Consider the following 25,330-nt stretch of genomic DNA (forward strand, 5'->3'; position numbering starts at 1 on the left):
AACAGTGGGGAGAGTGGTCATCCTTGTCTTGTTCCTAACTTAGAGGAAAAACTTTCAGCTTCTTGCTGTTAAATATGGTGTTGGCTATGAGTTTGTCATATATGACCTTTATTATGTTGAGGTACTTGCCCTCTATACCCATTTTTTTGAGAGTTTTTATCATGAATAGATGTTGAATTTTGTCGAATGCTTTTTCAGCATCTATGGAGGTGATTATGTGGTTTTTGTCCTTTTTGTTGATGTGGTTTTTCGAATATGTACCATCCTTGCCTCCTTAGGATGAATCCCAATATATCATGGTGTATGATCCTCTTGATGTATTTTTTATTTCAGTTTGCTAATATTTTGTTGAGTATTTTTGCATCTATGTTTATCAGGGATATTGGTCTGTAATTTTCTATTTTTGGGGTGTCTTTGCCTGGTTTTGGTATTAGAGTGATGCTGGCTTCATAGAATGAGTTTGCAAGTAATTACTCCTCTTCTATTTTTTGGAAAACTTTAAGGAGAACGGGTATTAGGTCTTCTCTAAATATCTGATAAAATTCAGTGGTGAATGCATCTGGTCTAGGAGTTTTGTTCTTGGGTAGTTTTTTGATAACCAATTCAATTTCATTGCTGGTAATTGGTCTGTTTAGATTTTCTGTTTCTTCCTTGGTCAGTCTTGGACGGTTGTGTTTTTCCAGAAAGTTGTCCATTTCTTCTACATTATCCAGTTTGTTAGCATGTAGATTTTTGTAGTATCTTTAGTAATTCTTTGTATTTCTGTGTTGTCCATTGTGATTTTTCCTTTCTCTTTTCTGATTCTGTTGATGTGTGTAGATTCTCTTTTTTTCGTAATAAGTCTGGCTATGGGTTTATCTATTTTTTTTTTATTTTCTCACACTACCAGCTGTTGGTTTCATTAATTTTTTCTCTTGTTTTATTCTTCTTGATTTTATTTATTTATTCTCTGAACTTTATTATATCCCTCCTTCTGCTAACTTTGGGCCTCATTTGTTCTTCCTTTCCTAGTTTCAATAATTTTGAATTTCAACTATTAATTTGGGATAGTTCTTCCTTCTTTACATAGGCCTGGATTGCTACATAATTTGCTCTTAGAACTGCCTTTGCTGCATCCCACAGAAGTTAGGGGCATTGTGCTGTTGTTTTCATTTGTCTCCATATATTGCTTGATCTCTGTTTTATTTGGTCATTAATCCATTAATTATTTAGAAGCATGTTGTTAAGCCTCCATGTGTTTGTGAGCCTTTTTGTTTTCTTTGTACAATTTATTTCTAGTTTTATACCTTTGTGGTCTGAGAAGTTGGTTGATAGAATTTCAATCTTTTTTAATTTAATGAGGCTCTTTTTGTGGCCTAGTATGTGGTCTATACTGGAAAATGTTCCATGTGCTCTTGAGAAGAATGTGTATCCTACTGCTTTTGGGTAGAGTTCTGTATATGTCTGTTATATCCATCTTTTCTAATGTGTTGTTGAGTGCCACTGTGTCCTTACTTATTTTCTGTCTGGTTGATCGGTCGTTTGGAGTGAGTAAAGTGTTGAAGTATCCATGAATGAATGTATTACATTCTATTTCCCCTTTTAATTCTGTTAGTATTTGTTTCACATATGTAGGTGCTCCTGTGTTGGGTGCATAGATACTTATAATGGTTATATCCTCTTGTTGGACTGACCCCTTTATCATTATGTAATGTCCTTCTTTGTCTCCTGTCACTTTCTTTGTTTTGAATTCTATTTTGTCTGATACAAGTACTGCAACACCTTCTTTTTTCTCCCTTTTGTTTGTATGTACTTATTGCCATTGCATGCTTTGGATTTGTGTTTACTGAAGGTTCAAGGGCAACTTCTTTTCTATTAACTGATTAACTTACCTCACTTATTATACTGTTATAAACACAGTCTGATGATTCTTTATTTCTCTCCTTTCTCTTTCTCCTCCACTCTTAATATGTTAGGTGTTTTATTCTGTACTCTGAGTTTCCCTTGACTGATTTTGTGGATAGCTGGTTTTATTTTGTATTTAGTTTGTATTTAGTTGGTCTGCTTCCTTTGCTGTGGTTTCATTTCCTCTGGTGACAGCTATTTAGCCTTAGGCATACTTCCATTTAGCACAGTCCCTTTAAAATACACTGTGGAGATGTTTTCTGAGAGGTAGATTCCCTCAACTTTTACTTCTCTGGGAGTTGTTTAATCCCTCCTTCAAATTTAAATGATAATCTCGCTGGTTACAGTGTTCTTGGTTCAAGGCCCTTATGTTTCATTGCATTGAATATATCATGCCATTCCCTCTGGCCTGTAAGGTTTCTGCTGAGAAGTCTCATGATAGCCTGATGGATTTTCCTTTGTAGGTCACCTTTTTTCTCTCTCTGTCTTCTTTTAATACTCTCTCCTTGTCTTTGATCTTTGGCATTTTAAATATTTATGTCTTGGTATTGTCCTCCTTGGGTTCCTTGTGTTGGGAGATCTGTGGGCTTCAGTGGTCTTAGAAACTATTTCCTTCCCCAGCTTGGGGAAGTTTTCAGCAATTATTTCTTTAAAGACACTTTCTATCCCTTTTTATCTCTCTTCTTTTTCTGGTACCCCTATTATGTGAATATTGTTCTCTTTGTATTGGTTACACAGTTCTCTTAGTACTCTTTCAGTCCTAGAGATCTTTTTATCTCTTTCTGCCTCAGCTTCTCTGTGTTCCTGTTCTTTGAATTCTATTGCATTAACAGTGTCTTCCACCTCATCCAGTATGCTCTTAAATCCTTCCATTGTTTGTTTCATTTGTGTTATCTCACTCCTGAATTCATCCCTTAGCTCTTGAACATTTCTCTGTAGCTCCATCAGGATGCGTATGACTTTTATTTTGAATTCTTTTTCAGGAAGATTAGTGATTTCAGTCTCACCAAGCCCTCTCTCTGGTTTTTGAGGGATTTTGGAGTGAACAAGGTTCTTCTGCCTTTTCATGGCGATGGGAGTGGTTGCCAGCAAGTGGTGCGTGTGGCAGCTTAGAGAACAAAATCCCTTCTGCTTGCTGGTCGCCTTGCCTGTTCCCCTCTCTGTGCCAGTTAACCTCACACAGGGAGCAACCTCTGTGTTAATCCCCTAGGCGGCCATTTGTGGGATGGCCCTCGGGATGGCCTAGGGCACTGGTGGGGGTCGCAGGCCAGCAGCGCGTGTTCTGCCTCAAGAGCAAAGCCCGTTTGTGCCTCCCAGTCTTTGAGTCTGTTTCCGCTGTCTGTGCAGGTCAGTTGTGTGCAGGGTACAGCCTCTGGGTTAATGCCCTAGTTGCCATGGGCAGAGTGGACCTTGGGATGGCCTATGGTGCTGGCAGTGTTTGCAGGCAAGCAGCGTGTATTCTGCCATGAGAACAAAGCCCCTTCATGTCTTCTGGTACCTGTGCCCGTTTCCACTGTCTCTGCTTGTCAGCCATATACAGGGATAAGCCTCTGGGTCTGGACCAGTTAGCCATGTTCAGGGAGAAGCCTCTCTGTTAAACTGTGTGGTTACTATAGGCAGGACTTCTCTCTGGCTGCTCTGCAGCAATGGTGGAGACAGCCGATTTGCTTGCAGATTTCAGTGGGGAGGACGGAACATCAGGCTGCTTATCGCTGTGAGGCATCTCGGAGCAGAGTTGCCAACCAGGGTGTTAGGGCACCTGAAGTTCCTTAAAGTTCCCACCCTTCTCAGCTGAGTGTGCCAGGACAATTTTGTCCACCTGTTAAACCCTTGTCCCTTTAAGACTTTTAGAGCACCTGCTTTTCTTTTGTCCCAGGGCAGCCGGCTGTGGGAACCTGTTCGCAGTCTTAGTCTCAGATTTTGCTTTTCTGCTCCTCTAATATCAAGAGCACCATGCAATGTGTGTCTGTGCTCCTGGGGCAGTCTACTAGGGCTGGTTATTTAGCAGTCCTGTGCTTCCACTACCTCCCCACTCTGATACTTTTCCTCCCACCAGTGAACTGGGGTTGGGGGAGTGCTCAGGTCCCGCCGGGTCAGGGCTTTTTATCTTACCCATTTCCGTGAGATGTTGGTGTCTCACAGATGTAGCCTGGCTGGTGTACTGTATCTTCTGGTCTCTCTTTTATGAATAGTTGTATTTACTGAATTTTCGAAATATATATGGTTTTGGGAGGAGATTTCTGCCACCCTACTCATGCTGCCATGTTTTCCTCTCCTTAAGAAAGTCTTTTAACATACAGTTTCCAAAAATGTAGTACTTTACATTCTCGCTAGCAATGTATGAGAGTTCCAGTTCCTCCAAATTCTTATCGACACTTAGTGTGGTCAGTCTTTTTCATTTTAGCCATTCTGATAGCTCTGTAGCAGTGTCTCATTTTTATTTTTATTGAAGTACCATTGATAAACAATCTTTAGTATAGCTACTGTCTGTCAGCCTAGGAATATGTTACAGAATCATTGAGTGAGTTTCTTGTTTTTTAAATTTTCACTTTCTAATGACTAATGATGAACATCTTTTCATATGTTCATTTGTCATCCATATATTTTGTTTGATGAAGTATCTATTCAAATCTTTTGCCTATTTTTTAAATTGGACTATTTGTCTTCCTATTGAATTTTGACAGTTCTGTTTTTTATTAAAGTATTGATATGTAATCTATGACAGTTCTTTATATATTCTGAATACAAATCGTTTGTCAGTTATGTGATCTGCAAATATTTTCCTTTAATTTGTGGTTTTTCTTTTTCATTCTCTTAACAGTTATTTTCTAAGAGCAGAGGTTTTAGTTTTGATGAAGTCTTAATGTATTGTTTTTTTTCTTTTATATATCACACATTTAATGTTGAATCTAAGAAAACTTTGTCTAACTCAGAACCACAATGGTTTTATCTATACTTTTTAAAAAAGGCATCCTTTTTAAAAAATGGCCTGCAAAATATTATTGTATGTATAAAAGCTTATTGAAAATTATTTTTAAATGAATATTCTTATTAAATTAAAAATTCTAAAACCTAAGCTTCTACAGTCAATTTTATTATTTTATTCTACTTGGTACATGTAGAAAATTTTAATAGCCACTTTTAAAAGGCCCTTTGAGAATATAATCACATTTTTTTAACTTTCTTAATTAAACTCCCTTAAATATTTTAAACTGCATTCATATAATTAAAATCCAATTTTTAAAATTATCTCAGTTTTCTGACCAACAAAAAACCTTCTAAGTACTTAAATAAATCTTCTCATGAAAGAAAACATATGAGTTGTCTTACATGTTTCAGTTGTATTTTATACATTTTTAAATTACAAGTTTGAACTGATTTTCTCAATTACAATATTTAAATAGGAATCACAAGACTACTCTGTTTCTCAAATATTGTAAACAGCTAAAATACCAAATATCTACAGATTCTTTAAAAAATATTAATATATGAGCTTGCTTCTCTTAAATGTTTAATTATGAATCTTAATTATTAATCTTCTTGGATTAAAAGATGCTCATAATTTTAGGGGTTGCTTTCTAAACCTACTATGGTTTCTTAATGACCAAGAAGTCTTCAGTGAGGATGCTGAATGGATCTTTGCCCAAAACTAGTGGCATATACAGAGCTCTATTTTATAGTGGCTTTGTCCTTGAAACACGGTATGCTTATAGCTCTCTTTCCTTTTAATAAACTTAAGCTTCCTAATTAATTAGTCTACTCCAGGACAGGTTGTTATGTCACTTGATTAAATTCAGTTCATCTGTTTACCATTTCATTCTTTTTGGAATCACCTTTATGTGCTTCCTATTTGTGAGTCACAAATCCCTCAGGATTAAAATGAAATATGTCCTTTTGTGGTTTTATCAGACTCTGTCGACATAGTTTTAAACTCATGGCATTAATACCTATGTTAACCAAAAACATAGTAATGATACTGGTTTCATAATATGATTAATTTTCTTATTTGAAAGTCTTTCCAAAAACTTAGTTGTCATATAACCTACCATATTTAAGGAAATAAAAGTGAATAATATGGCTATATTTACTGTAAACCAAGAACTTACCAATGATAAAATAATGTCAGTCATATATTGTGCCCCAAGCTACCTAGTACTATGTCTAAAGGAAATAATTGTTGTAATAAACTCTTAAGAATTTTCGTAACAGATTGTTTCCTTCATCTATTGGTTGACTTCAAGCTTTCTTTTTTTCCTCCACATTCTTTCTTTGTTGCCTTCCTCTTCCACATCCGCATTTATTTCATCCTCTTGTCTTCTCTTTCCTTTTGGAAGTAATGATCTGGAGAGCTATCTTAGAGGTGAATAAAAGTAGAGAAGATGATGGTAGACAACTTAAAAGCTATGTTTTATTGTTTATTTGTCTGACTTTTAAAAAGCTACTTTAACATTACTTTAATTCTTGAGGTTGGGTGATTAGAGGAGTGAGGCAGTTTTTAATCATAAACCTCTTTCTTGCAAAGCTGTGTATTAAAATTATCAAATCTATTCTATCACCTAGGTGATAGTGCTTTTAAAAAAAGTTTCATCCATGTTTTCCGAGTTCCAGCAACTTCCAGTCAGAAATGCATAGAGATCCTGCATTGAATAGACAATACTTTTAAAAATAAAAATTAACAGAGGATTGGTAAAATATAATTCATATCTGATTGAGACAAGTAACAGCTGTATAATCAGTAATCTTTGTAGACAGAAAAATCAAGCATTGAAAAAGTTCTGTTGTGTTGAGAAGTTAACTTTTTCTTTTTTATAGGAAATAATTATATTTAAAAAACCAATTTCTTTAAAAATAAGTAAAAGCCAGTATCTTAAGATTTAAAACTTTCTATATGTGTGATATGTCTTTACAGTGGAATACATAAGATGGAATCAGAAGCAACTTACTTTGCCCATTGTGTTCCTTCCTTCCACAAGGGAAATTCCTCTTGTCTCTGTAAAAACTCAGGTCCATAATTTTCTCCTTTTACTTAGATAATAACAACTATGGTCACTTTTGTGGAAAACAATATCAATTCTATAAGTAAAAGTGCCTAGTCAATATATTAATATTTCAATCTTCACTCAAAGCTAAAACTAGTTCCTCCCCTGGTTAGGATTAACTATAGGTGGGAGGCAGTATGGTTGCCTTCTCTTTTTGTTGCTTATCTCCTCACCGACCTCACCGACTTGCAAATTGCCAAATTGCTATATCTGACTCCGTCAGGCTGCAACCGGGGGTGGGGGGGGGGCAAGAAGAAAGATAAAAAAGCAAACACTTTTTTACATGACTTCTGTAGTGAAATGGCTTCACTCTCTTTGAACTTCATATATGTTTAGGGCTGACCCTTTCTCCTATGTATACTTTTGTGGATTCTTCAGAGTCTTTCACTGGAATTATACTTTCTGTGATACTTCAAAAAATGTTTCTTCCTATAGCCAGTACCTAATTATTCTTCTTGCTCCTCTTCCTTCTCCCTCCCTCTCCCCACTCATCCTTCCTTTTCTTCCTTCCTCTTTCACCCTTCTGGTGGCACTCTGGGAACCTCAGGTAGTACTATGAGTAGGATTTTTTTTAACAACTTTATAAAGATATAATTGACATACCATCAAACTCACCCTCTTAAAGTGTGAAGTATACCTTCAGTAGTTTTAATATAGGCACAGAGATGTACAACCATTACCACAAGAATCAGAATTTTTGGACATCTTCCTCATCTGGGTAGGATTCATTAGCTCCAAATTGGCCTTTATATGGCCCTGCTTCTTCTCTGTGTGTAACTGCTCCCCCACTACTTACCCCTCCTTCGGTGGAAGAGTAGCTAGCTCCAGTACAGCATGCTACCTTACTCCAAACTCTCTTTGCCCTATCCTCCCTCCAGATGCCACCTCAGAGTGATAGCCAAAGCCTTTAGAGTCCTATAAAGTAAGTGCCAAGTACCAGTCTGGTGTCCTCCCTAACCCTAGGGAACACATATCAAGCACTCCAAGGGGTCCCACTGAAGCCTCTTTGACTGGCTTGAAGTCAAACAAGGCACTTTCCCACACCCCTACTGTTTGGGGGTAGGCATGAAAATCAGGACAGCTCTCTTCAAAGAAATTCTTATGCAATCTTCTCTTTATTCTTTATACCCTGTGTGTAGGCTCTAGAGCTGTCCAACTGGTTCTTAGACATATTACTTTGGAAATTTGCTGCAGGGTAGTACTTCTCACAAGTCATATTGGTATCTGATTGCTGATAGTATCTTGATGTATCTGTTGAAACTTCCAATTTAACAGTGTTTTATGTAGAAGATAACTCAGCTATCTCTTAGAAAGGAATGAAGCTTCTGGTTTTTTCCCTTTAATAAATGTGCTATCATATAATAAAGTACATGAGAAACCTAGAGATTTATTTGGTGGAGGATGGGTCTGAATAGTCACTTCTTGTACAAGCTAAATAAAAACACTTTTGGCTTTTTCAGAGAAATATCCTGTATCTTACCTTTTAACCACCACATGTGCTTTTAAATAGATACCCCTTGAGAATAGAAAGCAAAAAATATTGTGGTAAACATTTGGAAAGGAAAGTAACAGGACAAGACTAGCCTCATTTGTAACTGTAGCTGCTGTTTTTCAGTCTGGGTTAAAGCACCATAAACATAAATTAAATGAAAATACTACCTTTTCTTATTAGTTGAGTAAACCAAGTCAACTTTTATCTAAACCATGATTTTTTTTTTAGCAGGTTACTTTTAAATTTTAATGAAGGATATAATTACATAAAATAACTATTTAACACTTTCAGTTCCCTCTAGCTTCTTTTCTGAACCCATCTGCTTCTACCTAGCAATATATATACATTGTGTGCATTATGCTTAAATTGGTTTGGTCTAGGTAGAAATCTTAGGGATCACTGTAAAAAGCAATTTTCTTTCGAAGGAGTGTCAATTTAGAAAAATTTAGGAAGATTTTGACTAGCTGCATTTCCCCTTTCAAAATGAAAATAGAATTATTGAGCCCCATAGAAAACCTTGAATGTTATCAATGTATCACCTGCTTAATTAAATGTCATTAAAAAATTGGCCCTAGAAAAATGTCACTGCAGAGGTACCTTTCTTATTTTTTATTAATTCAGCTTCAAAAAAGTCTTAGACTACAAAGCATGTTTACAAGCATAACTTCATTCCTTGTCATAGCTACCCCAAAATGGCATTATTTTTATTACTACTATTATTCCCATTTCACAGGTGGCAAACTGAGGTTTAAGTGTAAAATGAATTTCCCAAGAGGAAATGCATACGTGGCAGTAAAGCTGCGTCTAGAAATAATTAAGTCCATTCGGAACAAAATTTATAGTTCTAGTATATATTTTGGAGATCCAGTAATCAAGTAATGAATGGAAGAAATGTGTTCCATCTCATTCTTACTTCCCCCACCACGGCTCTAGGGGCTCCTATCTATTCTCTTTACCTTGGATGGATAGGATGAAACCTGGAACTGTAATCTGAAAGATCCTGCAGTTCAGTCTGGCTGCTTTGATTTAATTGCCTGCACTTTGTTGCCTCCTGGTATACTGAAGTCTCTCTCTTCTCCTGTGAAGTAGTCACTACCACTATTCTCCAGTTTGTCTCTAAGGTTGACCCTATTGGGCTAGGGCAAGTTGTTGTTTTGAAGGTTTTTTCCTCCAATTCCTTTACCCTCTAAGAGTTTAAGCAATAGGCTTATATTTAAACTGAAGTGCCATATTGAAAAATCAGGTAGACAGGGACCTTATAGTCTTTCATCACTGATCTAAAACTATTTACTACTGCAAATGCAGTAAAGTTGCTGATTTATAGACCACCTGTGACCTTTGTTTCTCAGGTAATATGCACGTGTCACTAGCTGAGGCCCTGGAGGTTCGGGGTGGACCACTGCAGGAGGAAGAAATATGGGCTGTATTAAATCAAAGTGCAGAAAGTCTCCAAGAATTATTCAGAAAAGGTAAGTCTTTTTTGTTGTTGTTCTTTTTCTTTTTTGAGTATTGGGTAGCTGAAAAACAGTTAAGGGGGCAGAGTATAGAAAGGAATATTTTCCCTTCTCTCTATTAGGGCTAAGAATGCTCCAATCTTGTCTACCTTCATTTGAACCTCTTCTATATGCCTTATGTTATGCTCAGCACTGGAAATAAAATTGTAATCAAAACCAGAAACATTCTCTGTTTGGAGCTTACACTCCAGCATGGAAAGTATCTGTTAATAAAATCGTTATGTTAATGTGGAATTGTAACTATGATAAAGGCTACATAGGAGGGGATTCATTAACTCTATGAGAACCCATAATAGGAGGATTTGACCTGGTCATGGGGAAGAAAAGAAAGGCTTCCCTGCATAAGTCACCCCTGAGCTAAGACCTGAAAGAAGAGAAGTTAACCAGATGAGAGAGAGAAAAACATTCTTGGCAGAGAGAATACTGTGTGCATCCCTGTAACTCCATACTGGGGTAATATAGACTGAATAACTAGTTTGGTGCTTCCCTGTAGAGGTGGTCACCTGGTTCCAAATGGATGTGTGGCATTTTGGAGCTGGAAAAGTTGTGGAGTCACTCTTTGGTTGTCCAAAAACATTTGATGTCATGCAGAAAAGCTTCACATGAAGATGGTGTTTGCCATTCATACCACATGGTCAGTACCTCCTTAGAATAGTAGGTAAAGAAACCAAGCTTCATGTAAAAGAAGAACTAAACTTCAAAAATGATTTGAATGAATTAATTAGGCACAGTAAGCATGACAGAAATGGAGGAGGATTTGTGGGTAGTAATAGTTCTCAAAGTGTGGTCTCTGGACAATAAATACCATCAGTGTCACCTGAAAACTTGTTAAAAATGCAACCACTTGGGTTCACACTAGGCCTACTGAATAAGAAACTCTAGGGATTCAACTGGGCAATTTGTGTTTTACTAAGTCCATAAGGCTCATACATGTTAAAGTTTGAGAATCGTTAACAGTTGAATTGCTGGAGTCCAGGAGCAATGGGAACCTTTTGGAAGGTGTAGGAATGACCACTGATTGAGTACAGAGAAGTCTAGACCACAGGAGAAGAGTGTTTAGGGACAAATGGCAAAGCTTTGTTGTTGTTCCTATTATTGTTTTCGAATCCAGGGACAAAGACAGAAACTGTTGAAGCCCATCTAATTCTACTATAACCTGGATGCTTAAAGATGTTTCATTATAGAGTTCAGTTAATTTAAAAAAAATTTATTCATTTTATCTGATGCCACATAGCTCAAATCTAACTATTTAAGTAGACATGTTGCTTTGTTTGCAAATTTTTCATACTTTTTCCAGAAAATTTGAAAGTATAGGCACTCCAGAGTATAGAGCAAGTAGCCATGCTCCAAAGGTATTGCTGAGTGGGGATATGTTAGTGGCATTACTCAGTTAATTAACAATAGTCAATTAATATTTAGGAAACATATCTTACTTTTGAGGTATTATGTGCTATGTGGAAGATCCCAATAAGTAGGTGTCACTATTGCTCTTACTGGATTCATTCATGTCAGAGAGATGCTTTTGAAAAGTTTACTTCAAAACAGTGTACTTACTAAATGAGAAATAGAGACAGTAAGTAGTACAGATGTTCAGAGGAGGGAGAAATAATACATACCTTTTTATTACACTAATGGTAGGATCACTGACCTGTCCATATACAACATAAAGCAAGATGCATGTTATGAGTACCTAAGGGTTTACTTCTTTCAAATTGCATAATAGATATTGAATGTCTAAATGTAAAGTAGTTGTCATTGAGATGCAATTGTTGCATCATATTGGCATATTGCAATAAAGATACTTAGTGGATGTGTTATAAAATGAATTGTGAGGGAGCCATATCTTAAGCACTGTACAATAGGAGCTCATTACCAGAAGGCTTTCAGTCCAATTCACAGTAACAACAGTAAAACAGAGAAATTATATTTGGCTTCTTTGGCCATCTAGAGATTGACAGCTATTATGATTGCCAGTTGGAAATTTCTGTTTACTAACTGATGCTTATTTGATTTAGTTTATTTGAAATCTGCTTTTTTATTCCTTGTACTTTATAGCACAATGATCTTTTTGCAGTAGATTCTTCTCTTGACTATTATAACAAACTGAAATGAAATAGTTACTAGATTGCTTTTTTTTTTGATGAAAGGTATTCTTCTTGGTTCTCTAGTAGACACCCTTATATGTAACACTAGGCATATTAGAGGAAAAAAGCAGGTATACAATGGTCTGAAAGAAGTTTGCTTCTCTTAGGGATAACATCTCCACACCCCCACCCCCTGCCCCATCTTCTTGAACTTGTATGTAGCTCCTGTGTCTGTTTCTGTACATTAGTGCAAGTTCCCATGAGTAGAAGGCTGGAAATGAGCATTTTCACAGGGGAGATTATTGGGCACAGGTCAAGACAGTTACCTGTCTTTTTGAGCCTCTTAGTAATTTAAGGCTTTTAGCCTTTTTTGAAAACAAAATTGTTGTTGTTATTTATGGAATAATGATTATCTAAGTATGACTTCATTGAAAGTCACCAAATTCAAGTGAGTTTCTCTTCAGAGGAAGAAAAATGTAAAACTTTTTTAAAACATGTAATTCCAAACATTTAGATGATGGTGATGATGATAATTGTAAGTTTGTTGTAAGTTTTTTGTTGTTTCCTCTTGTAAGTATCTTAGTTTTATTGTCTTGTGGTTATTAAAATATATGATCTATGTGATTATTTCTTAGAATTTTTTTGAGATTTTTGTTGTGGCCTTACACATGGCCTATTTATTTAATATTCTGTGGGAATTTGTAAATAACGTACTTTCTGCTTCTAGGATATTATGTAAGTTTGTTAATATTTGTGCTTTAGAATTTTTTCTATATCCATATTACTTTGTATACTCAACCTGTCAAATTATTAGAGATAGTTAAAACTCTCCCACTATGTTTTTGTCTGTCTTATACTGTCATCATGTGTTTTCATGCTATTTTGTATGATACATGTAATGGCTAGTGACTAATTTGAATGGACTGGATCTTTTATCAATATAAAATAAGACTTTTTTTCCCCCCAAATCTAGATTGCTTTTATTTCTATATATCTAACATTGAACATCTGATGTAATCAGGGAGTTAATATAAGTTATTCAGAAACACAGTCAAATATTAAAACCAATTACAACTTACTATCTTAGGAATTAAACATACAGAGACAAAAGGAGAGTAATGAATAAACAGCTATCAAAAACAATCAACATCTTTTCCTGTACCTTAGCAGTTTATATGTCTCTTTTGGGAAAAAGCCTATTCAAGTCCTCTGTCCATTTCTTAATTGGGCTGTTTGATTTTTTTGCTGTTGAGTTGTATGAGTTCCTTATGTATTCTGGATATTAACCCCTTATCAGATGGCTTGCAAATATTTTCTCCCATGCCGTAGGTTGACTTTTTATTTTGTTGATTGTTTCTTTTGTTGTGCAGCTTTTTACTTTGCTCTAGTCCCACTTGTTTATTCTTGTAAAATAAGCCTTTTTTATCCCCTTTTTACTACTCATTGCCTTAAGTTTTTTTTAGTCTCTTCTTAATATTGCCATGTCTGCTTCCTTTCCCTTGCCATTTCCCTAGTAGAACTTTCCTCCTTCCTTAATTTTCAACTCATGTGTTTTGTAATTTAGGTATCTCTTGTAAATAGTAGACAGCTGGATTTTACCCTTTTGCCTCACTGAGAAGATACTATTCTTCAGTTAGGAAATTAAATGTGGCCAATGAAATACAAGTTCTGGAAGCATTAAGGGTCCTCCCATTTTATGGCTTCCTAATTATATGCTTTTTGGTCCATCTTATTAACTGATTGGGAAGCATAGCTTACATTAGAAAACACATACACATTTAAGATTTTAGCTTTTATATCATAGATGACCTCATGCAGGGTCTCAGTGGTCCTCGATAATAAAAAACAATGGTATTTTCATACATATCCTGGATAATCTTTAGAAGTGAAATTAATGCTGCCTTGAAATATTTAGTTTACAATATTTTTATTTGCCCCAAACAGTGATTGATTGATTGATTAAATTTTTTTACTTCCCGAACTGTTGTGTTTTGCAGAAAACATCTTTTGAATCTGTGGGATTTCAAAGGATTAGAGGGGTTGACAGAATGTTGCTACAATTGACTCTTCATAACTAATGAAAGGAAATGATCTAAACTCCCTTGCTTAGGCAAGGATATAAATCCCTTTATGTGTAGTTGTTTCTGGTTACCTGTTTAATAAAATAGTAATTAATGAAATTAGTAAATAAGCAGTTTTAAAAATAATAGAATAAAGCATTTTAATAATGACAAGAGCTAAAAAACAAGGTTCATTAGCTAAATAAAATAGTAAAAGATTTACTAGCAAGTGTTCTTGGACACTTAGTTTATATAAAATCTATGGTTTTTCATTCCTTACATGCAATAACACAATGTCTTTTTGCCACGAGTTCTTCTCTTGACTATTATAATTGAAATGAAATAGGTATTAGGAGTTACACTGTAGCAATAAACAATCAGAAATTGAAAATTTTTTAATATCTCTTAAAAATGGTGAAAAAATTGCTTTAAGTATGAATTGTGAAATTAATAAACGAAATAATTAGAAATAAATTTGATGAAAGATGAAGACCTATATAATAAAAACTAAAAACAATGTTGAGAAATTGAAGAATATCTAAATAAATGGAAAGCCATGTTGTGTTCCTGGATCAAAAGACTCAGTATTATCAATATTCTCTAAATGGATGTATGTATTCACTGCAATACCAACATGCTTTCTTTTTTTTATAGAAATTGATGAGTGGATTGTAAAATCCATATAGAAATTCAATGGATTTAGAATAGCCATAACAACATTAAAAAAGAACAAAGTTTAGGGACTGACACTACTTGATTTCAAGACTTACAAAGCTATAGTAATCAAAATAGACAGATGATTGGAAACACTATAGAGTCCAGAAAGAGACATATTTACAGTCAATGGTTTTTTTGACAAAGATAAAGAGATTTATCTTCTCCATGAATGATGCTGTAACAATTGGATAGCCAGCCATATACCAAAGAATTCTTAAAACTCAAGAAATAAACGACCACCAAAAATGAGCAATAGATTCCAACAGATTCTTTACCAAAGAAGATACACAGATTTCAGATTTCAAATAAGAACATGAAATTTTTACTTTTCAGGTAACGAGTCTCACCATCATTAGTCATCAGAAAGATGAAAATTAAAACCACAAACGCATCCTATTACACATCTATTAAAATGTTTAAAATTAAGAAGATTGACCATTCCAAAGGTTGACAAGGGCTTGGGGCAAGTGGAGCTTTCATACACTGCTAATAGAAATGTAAAATGATACAGTTTTACATTTTGGAAACTGTTTAACAAAATGTACACCTACCATATGCACTCTTAGGTTCTTACCTCAAAGAAATGAAAACATGTTCACATAAAGACATGTACATGAATATGTATAGTAGCTTTATTTGCAATAGCCAAAAGCTGGAAACCAAATGTCTGTCAACAGGTAACTGCATAAACAAATTGTAATTATAATGAAACACTATATAGCAATAAAAGGAGTAAACTATTGATACATAAAGTAACATGGATTAATTTTTTAAAATTGTGCCAAGTAAAGGAAGTTGGACAAAAAATTATACATGCTGTATGATTCTAACCTAGAATTCTAAAAAATGCAAACTAAACTCTAGTGATTGCTTCTGGATGGAAGGTATAAGGGATAAGAAGCAGGGATTACAAAAGTATATGAGTAAACTTTTGGGGATGATGTGTATGTTTATTATCTTGATTGTAGTTATTGTTTCACAGGTGTATTCATAAGTCAGAACAACAAATTATACTCTTTCAATATGTGCAATAATTGTATATCAGTTAGGCCTACTTTAAATACTTTAAAAAGTACATCAAATGTTTAGTAACAATTGCTTAGTTTTTAAATTTAGAGTTTGTCCTTTTTCCTTATTAATTTGAAATCTTAATACTTTTTAAAAAAGAAGTATTTTCCAGTCAAATGCTGGACCTGACTTTCTTGAGCCAAGGGTTCATTTTTCTTTTTATTGGTCAAAGAGCAGAAGGAGATTTCTTACCTTTCAAAAATAATATCATTTAATTCTAATAATAGAATCATCTAATAAGTTTATCTAAATTGGTGTATTAAATTTAGTATATTAAAATTACTAGAGTTATAGAAGAAGAAAAAACAGGAAAAGTTCAGGTACTGTGAAACTTTTAAAAGCAGGCAGTGTTATGGGCTGCATTTTATTCTCTCAAAAGTCATGTGTTGAAGTCCTTATTTCCAGTACCTCAGAATATGACTGTATTTGGAGACAGATTAAAGAGGTAATTAAGTTAAAATGAAGTTATTAGAGGGGGCCCTAATCCAATATGACTGGTGTCCTTATAAGGAGAGAAAATTAAGATAGACAAGTACAAAGAAGATACCCACCTGTAAGCCAAGGAGAGAGGCCTTAGAAGAAACCAGTCCTACTGGCACTTTGCTCTTGGACTTCTAAAGTCCAGAATTGTGAGAAAATTTGGTTGTTGAAGTCACCCAGCCTGTGATATTTGTAATGGCAGCCCTAGCTAATCAATATGGGCAGAAGTAAAAAAAAAAAACTAGAAATTAGATGTATAGCGATAAGGTTTACAACCTCAATAGAAATCTTAAACAACATATAACACACATTCTCTTTCATTTTTAAAGAGAAAATTAGTACGCTGAACAGTCGCACTGAGGAGATCACCTAGATATTAAAAATGTCAAGGAATTTGGTTTGTGGAGGATTGAATGAGAAGGTCCAGCATACCTCTAATATGAGTTCCAGAAGAAAAACTAGAGATCAGGGAAACAGAACAATAAATGAAAATATAATGGTAGAGAAGTTTTGGGAATTAATGAAATACATAGATCCCCATTTTCTAGAAGTTTAAGTCACAGTCAAAATAAATAAAAATATATCCATACCTAGGTCTATGGGATTGGAAGTATAGATCATAATAGATAGATTTTTTTAGAGCAATCAGACAAAGAAAGTTGGATTATTTACAAAGAAAAAAACAATTAGGTTAATAGCAGACTTCTTAATGGCAAAAATTGAATCAGAATTTGAAAGAATGTTGTCTTAAGACTGGCATGGCTAAACTTCATAATTATTAAAAAGAAAAATATTATTAAAGAATGTAATTCAAACTAGAACAATACTATGTAATGGAAATACGCATCATGTGTAATTTAATGTTATCTAGGAGTACATTTAAGAAGGTTAGAAAAGTAATGGATGAAATTTATTTAAATATTTTACTTAATCCAGTATATTGAAAATATCACTTCAGTATGTGGTCAATATTAAAAAGTATTAATCAGTTGTATACTTTTTCATACTAAATATCTAGTACACTCACAGTGCAGTTCAGATTCTAAATTTCATAAGAAATATTTCCATTTCATAAAATACGCCGGTGAAAAAAAAAGATTTACAAACTGAAGTTGTTCCAAGCATACTTTAAAAAGTTTTCCAATATCTGATTAAGTATTCATTTTAAAATTTAAATTAAAACATATTTAAATTCAGTTCCTCAGTTATGTTAGCCACATTTCAGATTCTTAAAAGGCTTATGTGACTAACACCTACTGTACTGGAATGTGCAGATAAAATTTTATGTCCTCCTTAATTGTGGCTCAGGAGAAAGGTCAAAACAAAAGCATTTTCATGAAACTGAGAGCATTTACTGTTAACAAACTCTCCTTAAGGAAATCACTAGAAAATATATTTCAGAAAAAATTTAACCTAGAAGGAAGAAAAAAGCTTCAAAAAGGAATGATAAGCAAAAGAGTTAGTCAACTTGATGATAAATCTAAAGAAGCACTGGCTGTATTAAAATATCAATAATAATGTCAAATTTAAAAGTACAAATAAAATAACATTAGACTGGGGTAGATGATAGGGGCCCAGTTTAAGGGTTTTCATTCTGTTCATGAGAATGATAAGTTTATTGACTTTAGAGTTTGATGGTCAAATATCCATAATGTTTGTAAGGATAACCACAAAACAAAGATAAAGTGTAGAACATCCAATCTGGTAGAAACCAAAAGAGAATTAGCAACTCAATTAATGCATGAGAAGGGATACAACGCACTGAACTTCAAATTAACTTCCTGGTTTGTGTGCTTGTTTAAGCCTTTATAGGGTATATAAAAACTTTTTATGGAATAAAGCTTTTGAGTAAATATATGTATAGTCAATGTGACTCTTAAAAGACCAAATCCTAACTGGTTTTTTTATGTTACATTCCTAATTATCTACAATCATCATTTTCTTGATTAACAGGGTGTATCAGTTTTTTTTGACATGCCGTATCTTGCCCCGATTTCCTAAGGCCAGAATTAATAGGTCCTTCAAGTTTAATGTGTTTGAACAAGATAAAATTATTTGTTCCCTGGAAACAAACTATAAAATATGAAATTAAGTTAATATGTAGCATTTCTTAAAATGAATAATGTGGGTTGTTAACAAGTACCTGAAGCATCTATAGTAAACCACCCCTTCCCCACGAATACACAGTCAACACACTATGTTTTGTCTTGAAATTCCTTTGGCTGTAGATGTGACAGATCATTTTATAAATTTAAAGAATCGTATGCTTAGATGGGAAAATTGCTACAGGTCTTGCTCTCTAGCCCCATCCTGACTGATAAATGTAATTCTTATTCAAAAATATGTATTGTTTTAATATTATACTTACATGATTTTTTAAAGGTTGAGGTATAATGTATATACTAAAGAGCATTATTCTTAATTGTACAGCCTGGTGAATTTTATGAATGTACACACCCGTATAACCAACACCTAGACCAAGATAAATAACATTTCCAGTACCCAGTAAGACTCATTCATGCTCCCTCCTAGTCAGTTCTTAGTTGCCAAGAGTAATCATTATTATGACATATAATATAGATAACTTCACCTGATTTTAAACATCATATAAATAGAATCATACAATGTGAACTGTTCTGTGTCTGACTTCTTTAACTCAACATTCTGAGACTTACCCACATTATAACTAAGCTGTTGAAAGAAAAGGTTTTACAATTATATTTCTATTTCTCTTTTCAAATATAGAAATTAAAAGGAGACTTTATGGCTTGTATCATTTAGTAACAGATGAAGATTTTTACTTTCTTGGGGGGATGTCTCAGTCATGGTTAACATTTTTACAAGAAATGTATCCTATTATTTCTTTTCTGAAATATGGAATAGTTTACCATTCAAATAAGCCTCCTTTTGTCTTTGACAAGGAGAAGTTCTATAAAACGTAAATAGTGGGGTGATAGCTGAAGAGCATCAGAGAATGGCATTAGTGATCACAAAAATATTTTTCATGAGTAGCTATAGATCATGGTTATGTGGAATCATGTCATCATAAATAAAGCCAGTTCCTCCGGAAAACTATATATTGCTTTTCTCTGGAAACTGAAAATACACACTAATCTTTATTGACCTTTGCATCCAATTCTCCATAAAATGAAATAATGCCAGTAACCCTTGATATTATTTTGTTTTGTTTTGTTTTGTTTTTGTCTTTGTGTAAGTTCCAGGTCCTTGAAAGTAAAGAGAAGTTGCTGAGGTAATTTTTTAAATTTTGTATTCTTTTTTCCCCTGGCTTTATATAAATAGCCCAGGTGAGAAAAGATCACTCTTTAACTCAAAACTTTGTATCAGTGGGGGAAAACAGAACAAAACCAAACCTGTTGCTTTATAAAGGAACTTTACCATAAACCTTATTTCTATTGCTAATTACCTCAGTTACAGTATATTTTGTGTGGCAAAATACAAAGTGCCAACTGTGTGATCTACAGAGGGTGTCATGAAGTTGTTAGGTGGCAACAGAAATGCTAGAGCTCTAAGAAGCTTAGCACTTAGTTCCAAAACTGCTTAGAAAACATTGTTAAGCTAGCAGTAAAAGCAAATTTTTTAATAGATTTTACCATTTAAGGTTAATATTTTTGCAACTGCTTAAATGGGTTTGTCAAACAAGATATGATTGTGTATTATAAAAATAAAACCACCTTCAAGCAAATTTGTATTTTAGAAATCTATAGCCTTAATATTACATATATAAGAGGTAGTTCTGTTCTCAAGGTTTAGACACTCCTTGGGGAAATAAAAATTGGTATTAATCCCAGGTTCTTTGGTAGATATGTGTTGTATGCTTAATGATATTCATATACCAGATAGAGTGGGAGAGATCCTCACCCCAAGGTTTGAGGAGATACAATATAGATAGATATTCATTAGATTTATAGAAAGTATTGGAGAAGAAACAAGATGCATAAGAAGTTCATTTGTAGTTTGCTTTACAAAAATCCAAATAGTTACATTAGGTGGGTAAGGCAATTTATTTCTAAATGCATGGTCAAATGGCATGCCATTTATTCAACTTCCTCCTTAAAATAGAGAAGAGCTCTTTAGGTCTCACTTCTAGTGTAAAGTTATTTCTTAAGGTCACACTGCCTTTCTAATACAAAATGACTATTATGATTTGGATAAAATAGTTACTTGTAACATTTTCTGGCTTGCTGTATGTCTTGTAGTATGCATCACTTGTGGCTTTATAAACTGAAAAAAAAAAATTTTAAGCATTAGGAAAGGATATAAAGTCATACATACTCCACCGCATGATGTTCTTAGTATCAGTTTATTAACATAGAAATGGAGCAAATACAAGGTAAGAGGCTACTTAGTGGAGATGTGATGACATTTTATTTCCCCTGTGAGGGGCAATAGTTCTTATTTGTGTGTCAGGTAGATTGATATGGGCATCAGGTTTAGACACTCCTTTAGACATTCCCAGGAGACTTTTAGAGAATACCCGGTAGAATCCCCCAAATCCTGTGATTTACAAGACAAGAGGCCAGTCTGTTTTCTTAGTTAACCCCAAAGTCAGAATCTTTGTAAATAAGTTTATTTCAGTATTACAGTTAAAGCTGACACTTCCTTTGAATCACACTTGGGAAAAACAACTAAAAGTAATAAGAATTGTGGAATAAAATTAAGATCCAGAGTATTCTCTTGGTGAATAATTTAGTTTCTGGTGTTTGGAAGTTGAAAGAAAACTTTGTTTTTCTTCATAATGGAACTCCAAAATAACCTTTTTTTGTGACCAGCAAAATGTCAATTGTTGAGTTACAGTCATAGTAGAGTCAGGCAAAAGGCACCCTTCAAACGTTGTGACCTTTGGTGTAGATATGGAATTGTAAACAAATTCACTGTTTCAAGTATTGCAGCTATGTTATTATAATGATGTTGTGCCTAATCTATGAAAATTCATAGTTCCTATCTTTAAACCACTTACATTCCAAAGAATTGCATGAAAACAGTTACAAATGCATTTAGTTTAGTATTTTGGCATATAATTCTTGCAGTTTTTATTGATTAGGATAAAAAACGTTGGTAGGAAAGGTGAACACCAAAAGAAAACCAAAGAGGAGAAACTTAATGTATGAAAGGAATAATGTGGCTGGTTTCCTCAGAATATAAGAATGCATGGAATAAATGAATGAAACTGCTACTATTTCTTTCATGCTGCTTGGGTCAGGTGTTCTAAGGTGGCTTGTTCAAGAGAGCAAATTCTTAAAAGACCTGCTTCCTTCTATCCATATTATCCAGCCATTTTAAACTGTGTTGCTTTTAATCATCATCATAACCATTTTAGGTTTACTAACATAGATCCCCTATATATCACTTATGTTAAACTCAAGACCTCATTAGTGTTTTGTTACCACGATGTGTGGTTTGGAATTACTTCAAGAGTCTTTTAAGTATGTAACAAAATAAAACAAAACTATTAAAAGCCTAAATGACCGGAAGCCATACCAAGAGTTCAGTGGTTGTGGTATAGATGGAGCTTCCATATGTTTCATATTTTGAAAAATAGTATGTATCTGTGTGAATAAATGTCATTAAGAAATAAAAATGTCTTTTCTCTCCTAGTAAAGAAAAGCTCATGTAGTATATCAGTTTGGAGTGACAGATTTTCATAATTTCATGTTCATCATACTGTAACTTCTATTACAGATAAAAATTTCTAAATCTGTAGTTGATACATGTACATTAAAATAAATATCTTCATCTATTCATTTTATGCCTAAAAATAATAACAAGTTACAGTAAAACAAGTATCTGGCAATCATCTGAAGATAGAACAATGACACTATTTTGACCCAAAAAATCCCTTCGTCTATTTAAGCACTATAGAGAAATTGTAGTCCTCCTATTCTATATGCTCTATTAGAATGCTTGGCAAAAATCTGTGCAGAGGCCAACCAAGAATCCTCTCTCTGGGAAGATTATCATTTAAATTTGAAGCAGTGATTAAACAATGTCTAGGTAAACAGAAGTTGAAAGAATGCACCACCACTAAGACAGCCATACAAGTTATGTTAAAGGGACTGCTGTAGACGCAAACATCCCTAAGGCTAAATAGCTTTCACCAGTGAAAATAAAACCACAGTGAAGATAGCAGACCAATTAATTACCAAGCAAGTATGAAATTAAAACAAATGAAACAAAATCAACTATACACAAAATCAGTCAAGGGATACATAAAAATTGCAGATTATGACATCTACTACATAAAGTTTGGAGGAACAAAGCTGGGGGAAGTAGAAGAAAAGGTAACTTTAGATTGTATTTGAAATAAAGTAATCAAAACCTTATGATACTGTTATATAGTAAGAAAGGTATTCTTAAACCTTTGATAGCCACAAAACTGAAGCCTACAGTAGATACACACAAAAAAATTTTAAGAGAAATCTAATTACAACACTAAAGAAGACCATCAAATGACAAGAGAAGAGTATAAGAAAGGAAGAAAGGAATGGAAACAAGCTATAAAAAACAACCAGAAAACAATTAATAAAATGACAATAAATACATATCTATCAATAATCACCTTAAGTGTAAATGGATTGAATGCACCAATCAAAAGATACAGAGTGGCAGAATGGATAAAAAAACAAGACCCATCTAGATGCTGCCTACGAGACTCATTTCAAACCCAAAGAAATACACAGACTATAAGTGAAGGGATGGAAAAAGATATTCCATGCAAATAAAAGGGAGAAAAAAAGTGGGAATAGCAGTACTTCTATCAGACAAAATAGATTTCAAAACAAAGAAAGTAACAAGAGACAAAGAAGGACATCACATAATGACAAAGGGGTCAATCCAACAAGAGGATATAACCATTATAAATATCTATGCACCCAACATAGGTGCACCTAAATATGTAAAACAAATACTAACAGAATCAAAGGAGGAATTAGAATGCAACACATTCATTTTAGGAGACTTTAACACACCATTCACGTCAATAGATCAACCAGACAGAAAATAAATAAAAAAACAGAGGCACTGAACAATACATTAGATCAGTAGGACTTGGTACACATCCACAGAGCACTCCATCCAAAAGCAGCAGCATACACATTTTTCTCAAGTGTACATGGAACGTTATCTAGAAAGGATCACATACAAGGCCACAAAATGAACCTCAATAAAATAAAAAAGATTGAAATTGTATCAAGCAGCTTCTCAGACCACAATGGTATGAAACTAGAAACAGATTTCACACACACAAAAGAACATAAAAGTCTACAAACACATGGAGGCTAAACAACATGCTTCTAAATAATCAATGGATAAATGAACAAAGTAAAAGAGAAATCAGCCAATACATGGCGACAAATGTAAACAAAAATTCAATAGCCCAAAATCTGTGGGACACTGTGAAAACAGTTCTAAAAAGGAAAGCACGTAACAACACAGACTTACCTCAAGAAACAAGAACAATCCCAAATAAATGGTTGAAACTCACAATTTAAAAAAACTAGAAAAAGAAGAACAAATGAAACCCAAAGTTAGTAGGAGGAACATAATAAAGAGCAGATAAGAAATAAATAAAATTGAGAATAAAACAATAGAAAAAGTCAATGAAACCAGGAGCTAGTTCTTTGAGAAAGAAAATAGATAAATCCCTAGCCAGATGTATCAAGAAAAAAAGAGAATGTAAACTCATAAACAAAATAAGAAATGGAGAAGGAATAAACTCAATAGATACCACAGAAATACAAAGAATAATTAAAGCACACCATGAAAAAATATATATACCCACAAATTGTACAACCTAGAAGAAGTAGACAAGTTTCTATAAAAATACAGCCTCCCAATGATTGACCCAGGAAGAAACAAAATCAGGACAGACCAATTACCATCAATGAAATCGAATTGGTAATCAAAAAACTCCCAAAAAGCAAAATCCCAGATGGCTTCACACCTGAATCCTACCAAACATTGAAAGAGCTAATAGTCATCCTTAGAATATTCCAAAAAGTAGGAGAGGAGGGAATACTGCCATACTCATTCTGTGAGGCCAGTAAAGCTCACAGAATCAATACCAAAACCAAAGACACTACAAAAAAAGAAAACTATACACCAATATCCATGATTAACTAGATTCAAAAATCCTCAACAAAAAGAACGAAGCTGAGGGAATTATCCTCCTTGACTTCAAACTCTACTACAAAGCTACAGTAATCAAAACTTTGGTACTGGCACAGGAACAGACCCACAGATGAATGGAACAAAATAGAGAGCCCGTATTTAAACCCACATATATATAGTCAATTTATGATAGTGGAGCCATGAATATCCAATGGAGAAAAGACAGCTTCTTCAACAACTGGTGTTGGCAAAACTGCACAGCTACATGTAAGAGAATGAAACTGGATTATTGTCTAACTCCATACACAAAAGTAAACTTGAAGTAGATCAAAAACCTGAATGTAAGTCATAAAACCATAAAACGGTTAGGAAAACACAGGCAAAAATCTCTTGAACTAAACATAAGCAATTTTTTCCTGGACACATCTCCTTGGTCAAGGGAAACAATCAGAAATGAACAAGTGGGACTACATCATACTAAAAGCTTCTGTACAGCAAAGGACACCATCAGCAGAACAAAAAGGTATCCTACAGTATGGGAGAATATATTTGTAAATGACAAATTTACAAATCTGATAAGGGGTTAACATCCAAAATATAAAATGAACTCACACACCTCAAAATCCAAAAAACAAATAACCTGATTAAAAATGTGCAGAGGACCTGAACAGACACTTCTCCAAAGAAGAAATACAAATGCCAACAGGCACATGAGAAGATTCTCCACATCGCTAATCATAAGGGAAACGCAAATTAAAACGTTAATGAGCTATCACCTCACACCAGTTAGAATGACCACTATCCAAACGACAAGAAAAAACAAATGTTGGCAAGGATGCAGAGAAACGGGAACCATCCTATACTG

At 34.1% G+C, this 25,330-nt stretch overlaps 1 protein-coding gene across 9 annotated transcripts in view; it reads left to right on the forward strand.

The window, feature by feature from the left end:
- Window positions 1-25,330, forward strand: part of PTPN13 (protein tyrosine phosphatase non-receptor type 13) — a 235,222-nt gene that overhangs the window by 44,972 nt on the left and 164,920 nt on the right. For all 9 annotated transcript variants that reach the window (XM_036895853.2, XM_036895852.2, XM_036895854.2 and 6 more), the window contains exon 2: window positions 9,765-9,884. In XM_036895853.2, the coding sequence (XP_036751748.2) occupies window positions 9,770-9,884 (115 nt within the window). In that variant the 5' untranslated portion in view covers window positions 9,765-9,769. The remainder of the gene's footprint in view (window positions 1-9,764; window positions 9,885-25,330) is intronic.

The sequence above is a fragment of the Manis pentadactyla genome, chromosome 5, assembly GCF_030020395.1.
Source record: "Manis pentadactyla isolate mManPen7 chromosome 5, mManPen7.hap1, whole genome shotgun sequence".
Lineage (NCBI taxonomy): Eukaryota > Metazoa > Chordata > Mammalia > Pholidota > Manidae > Manis > Manis pentadactyla.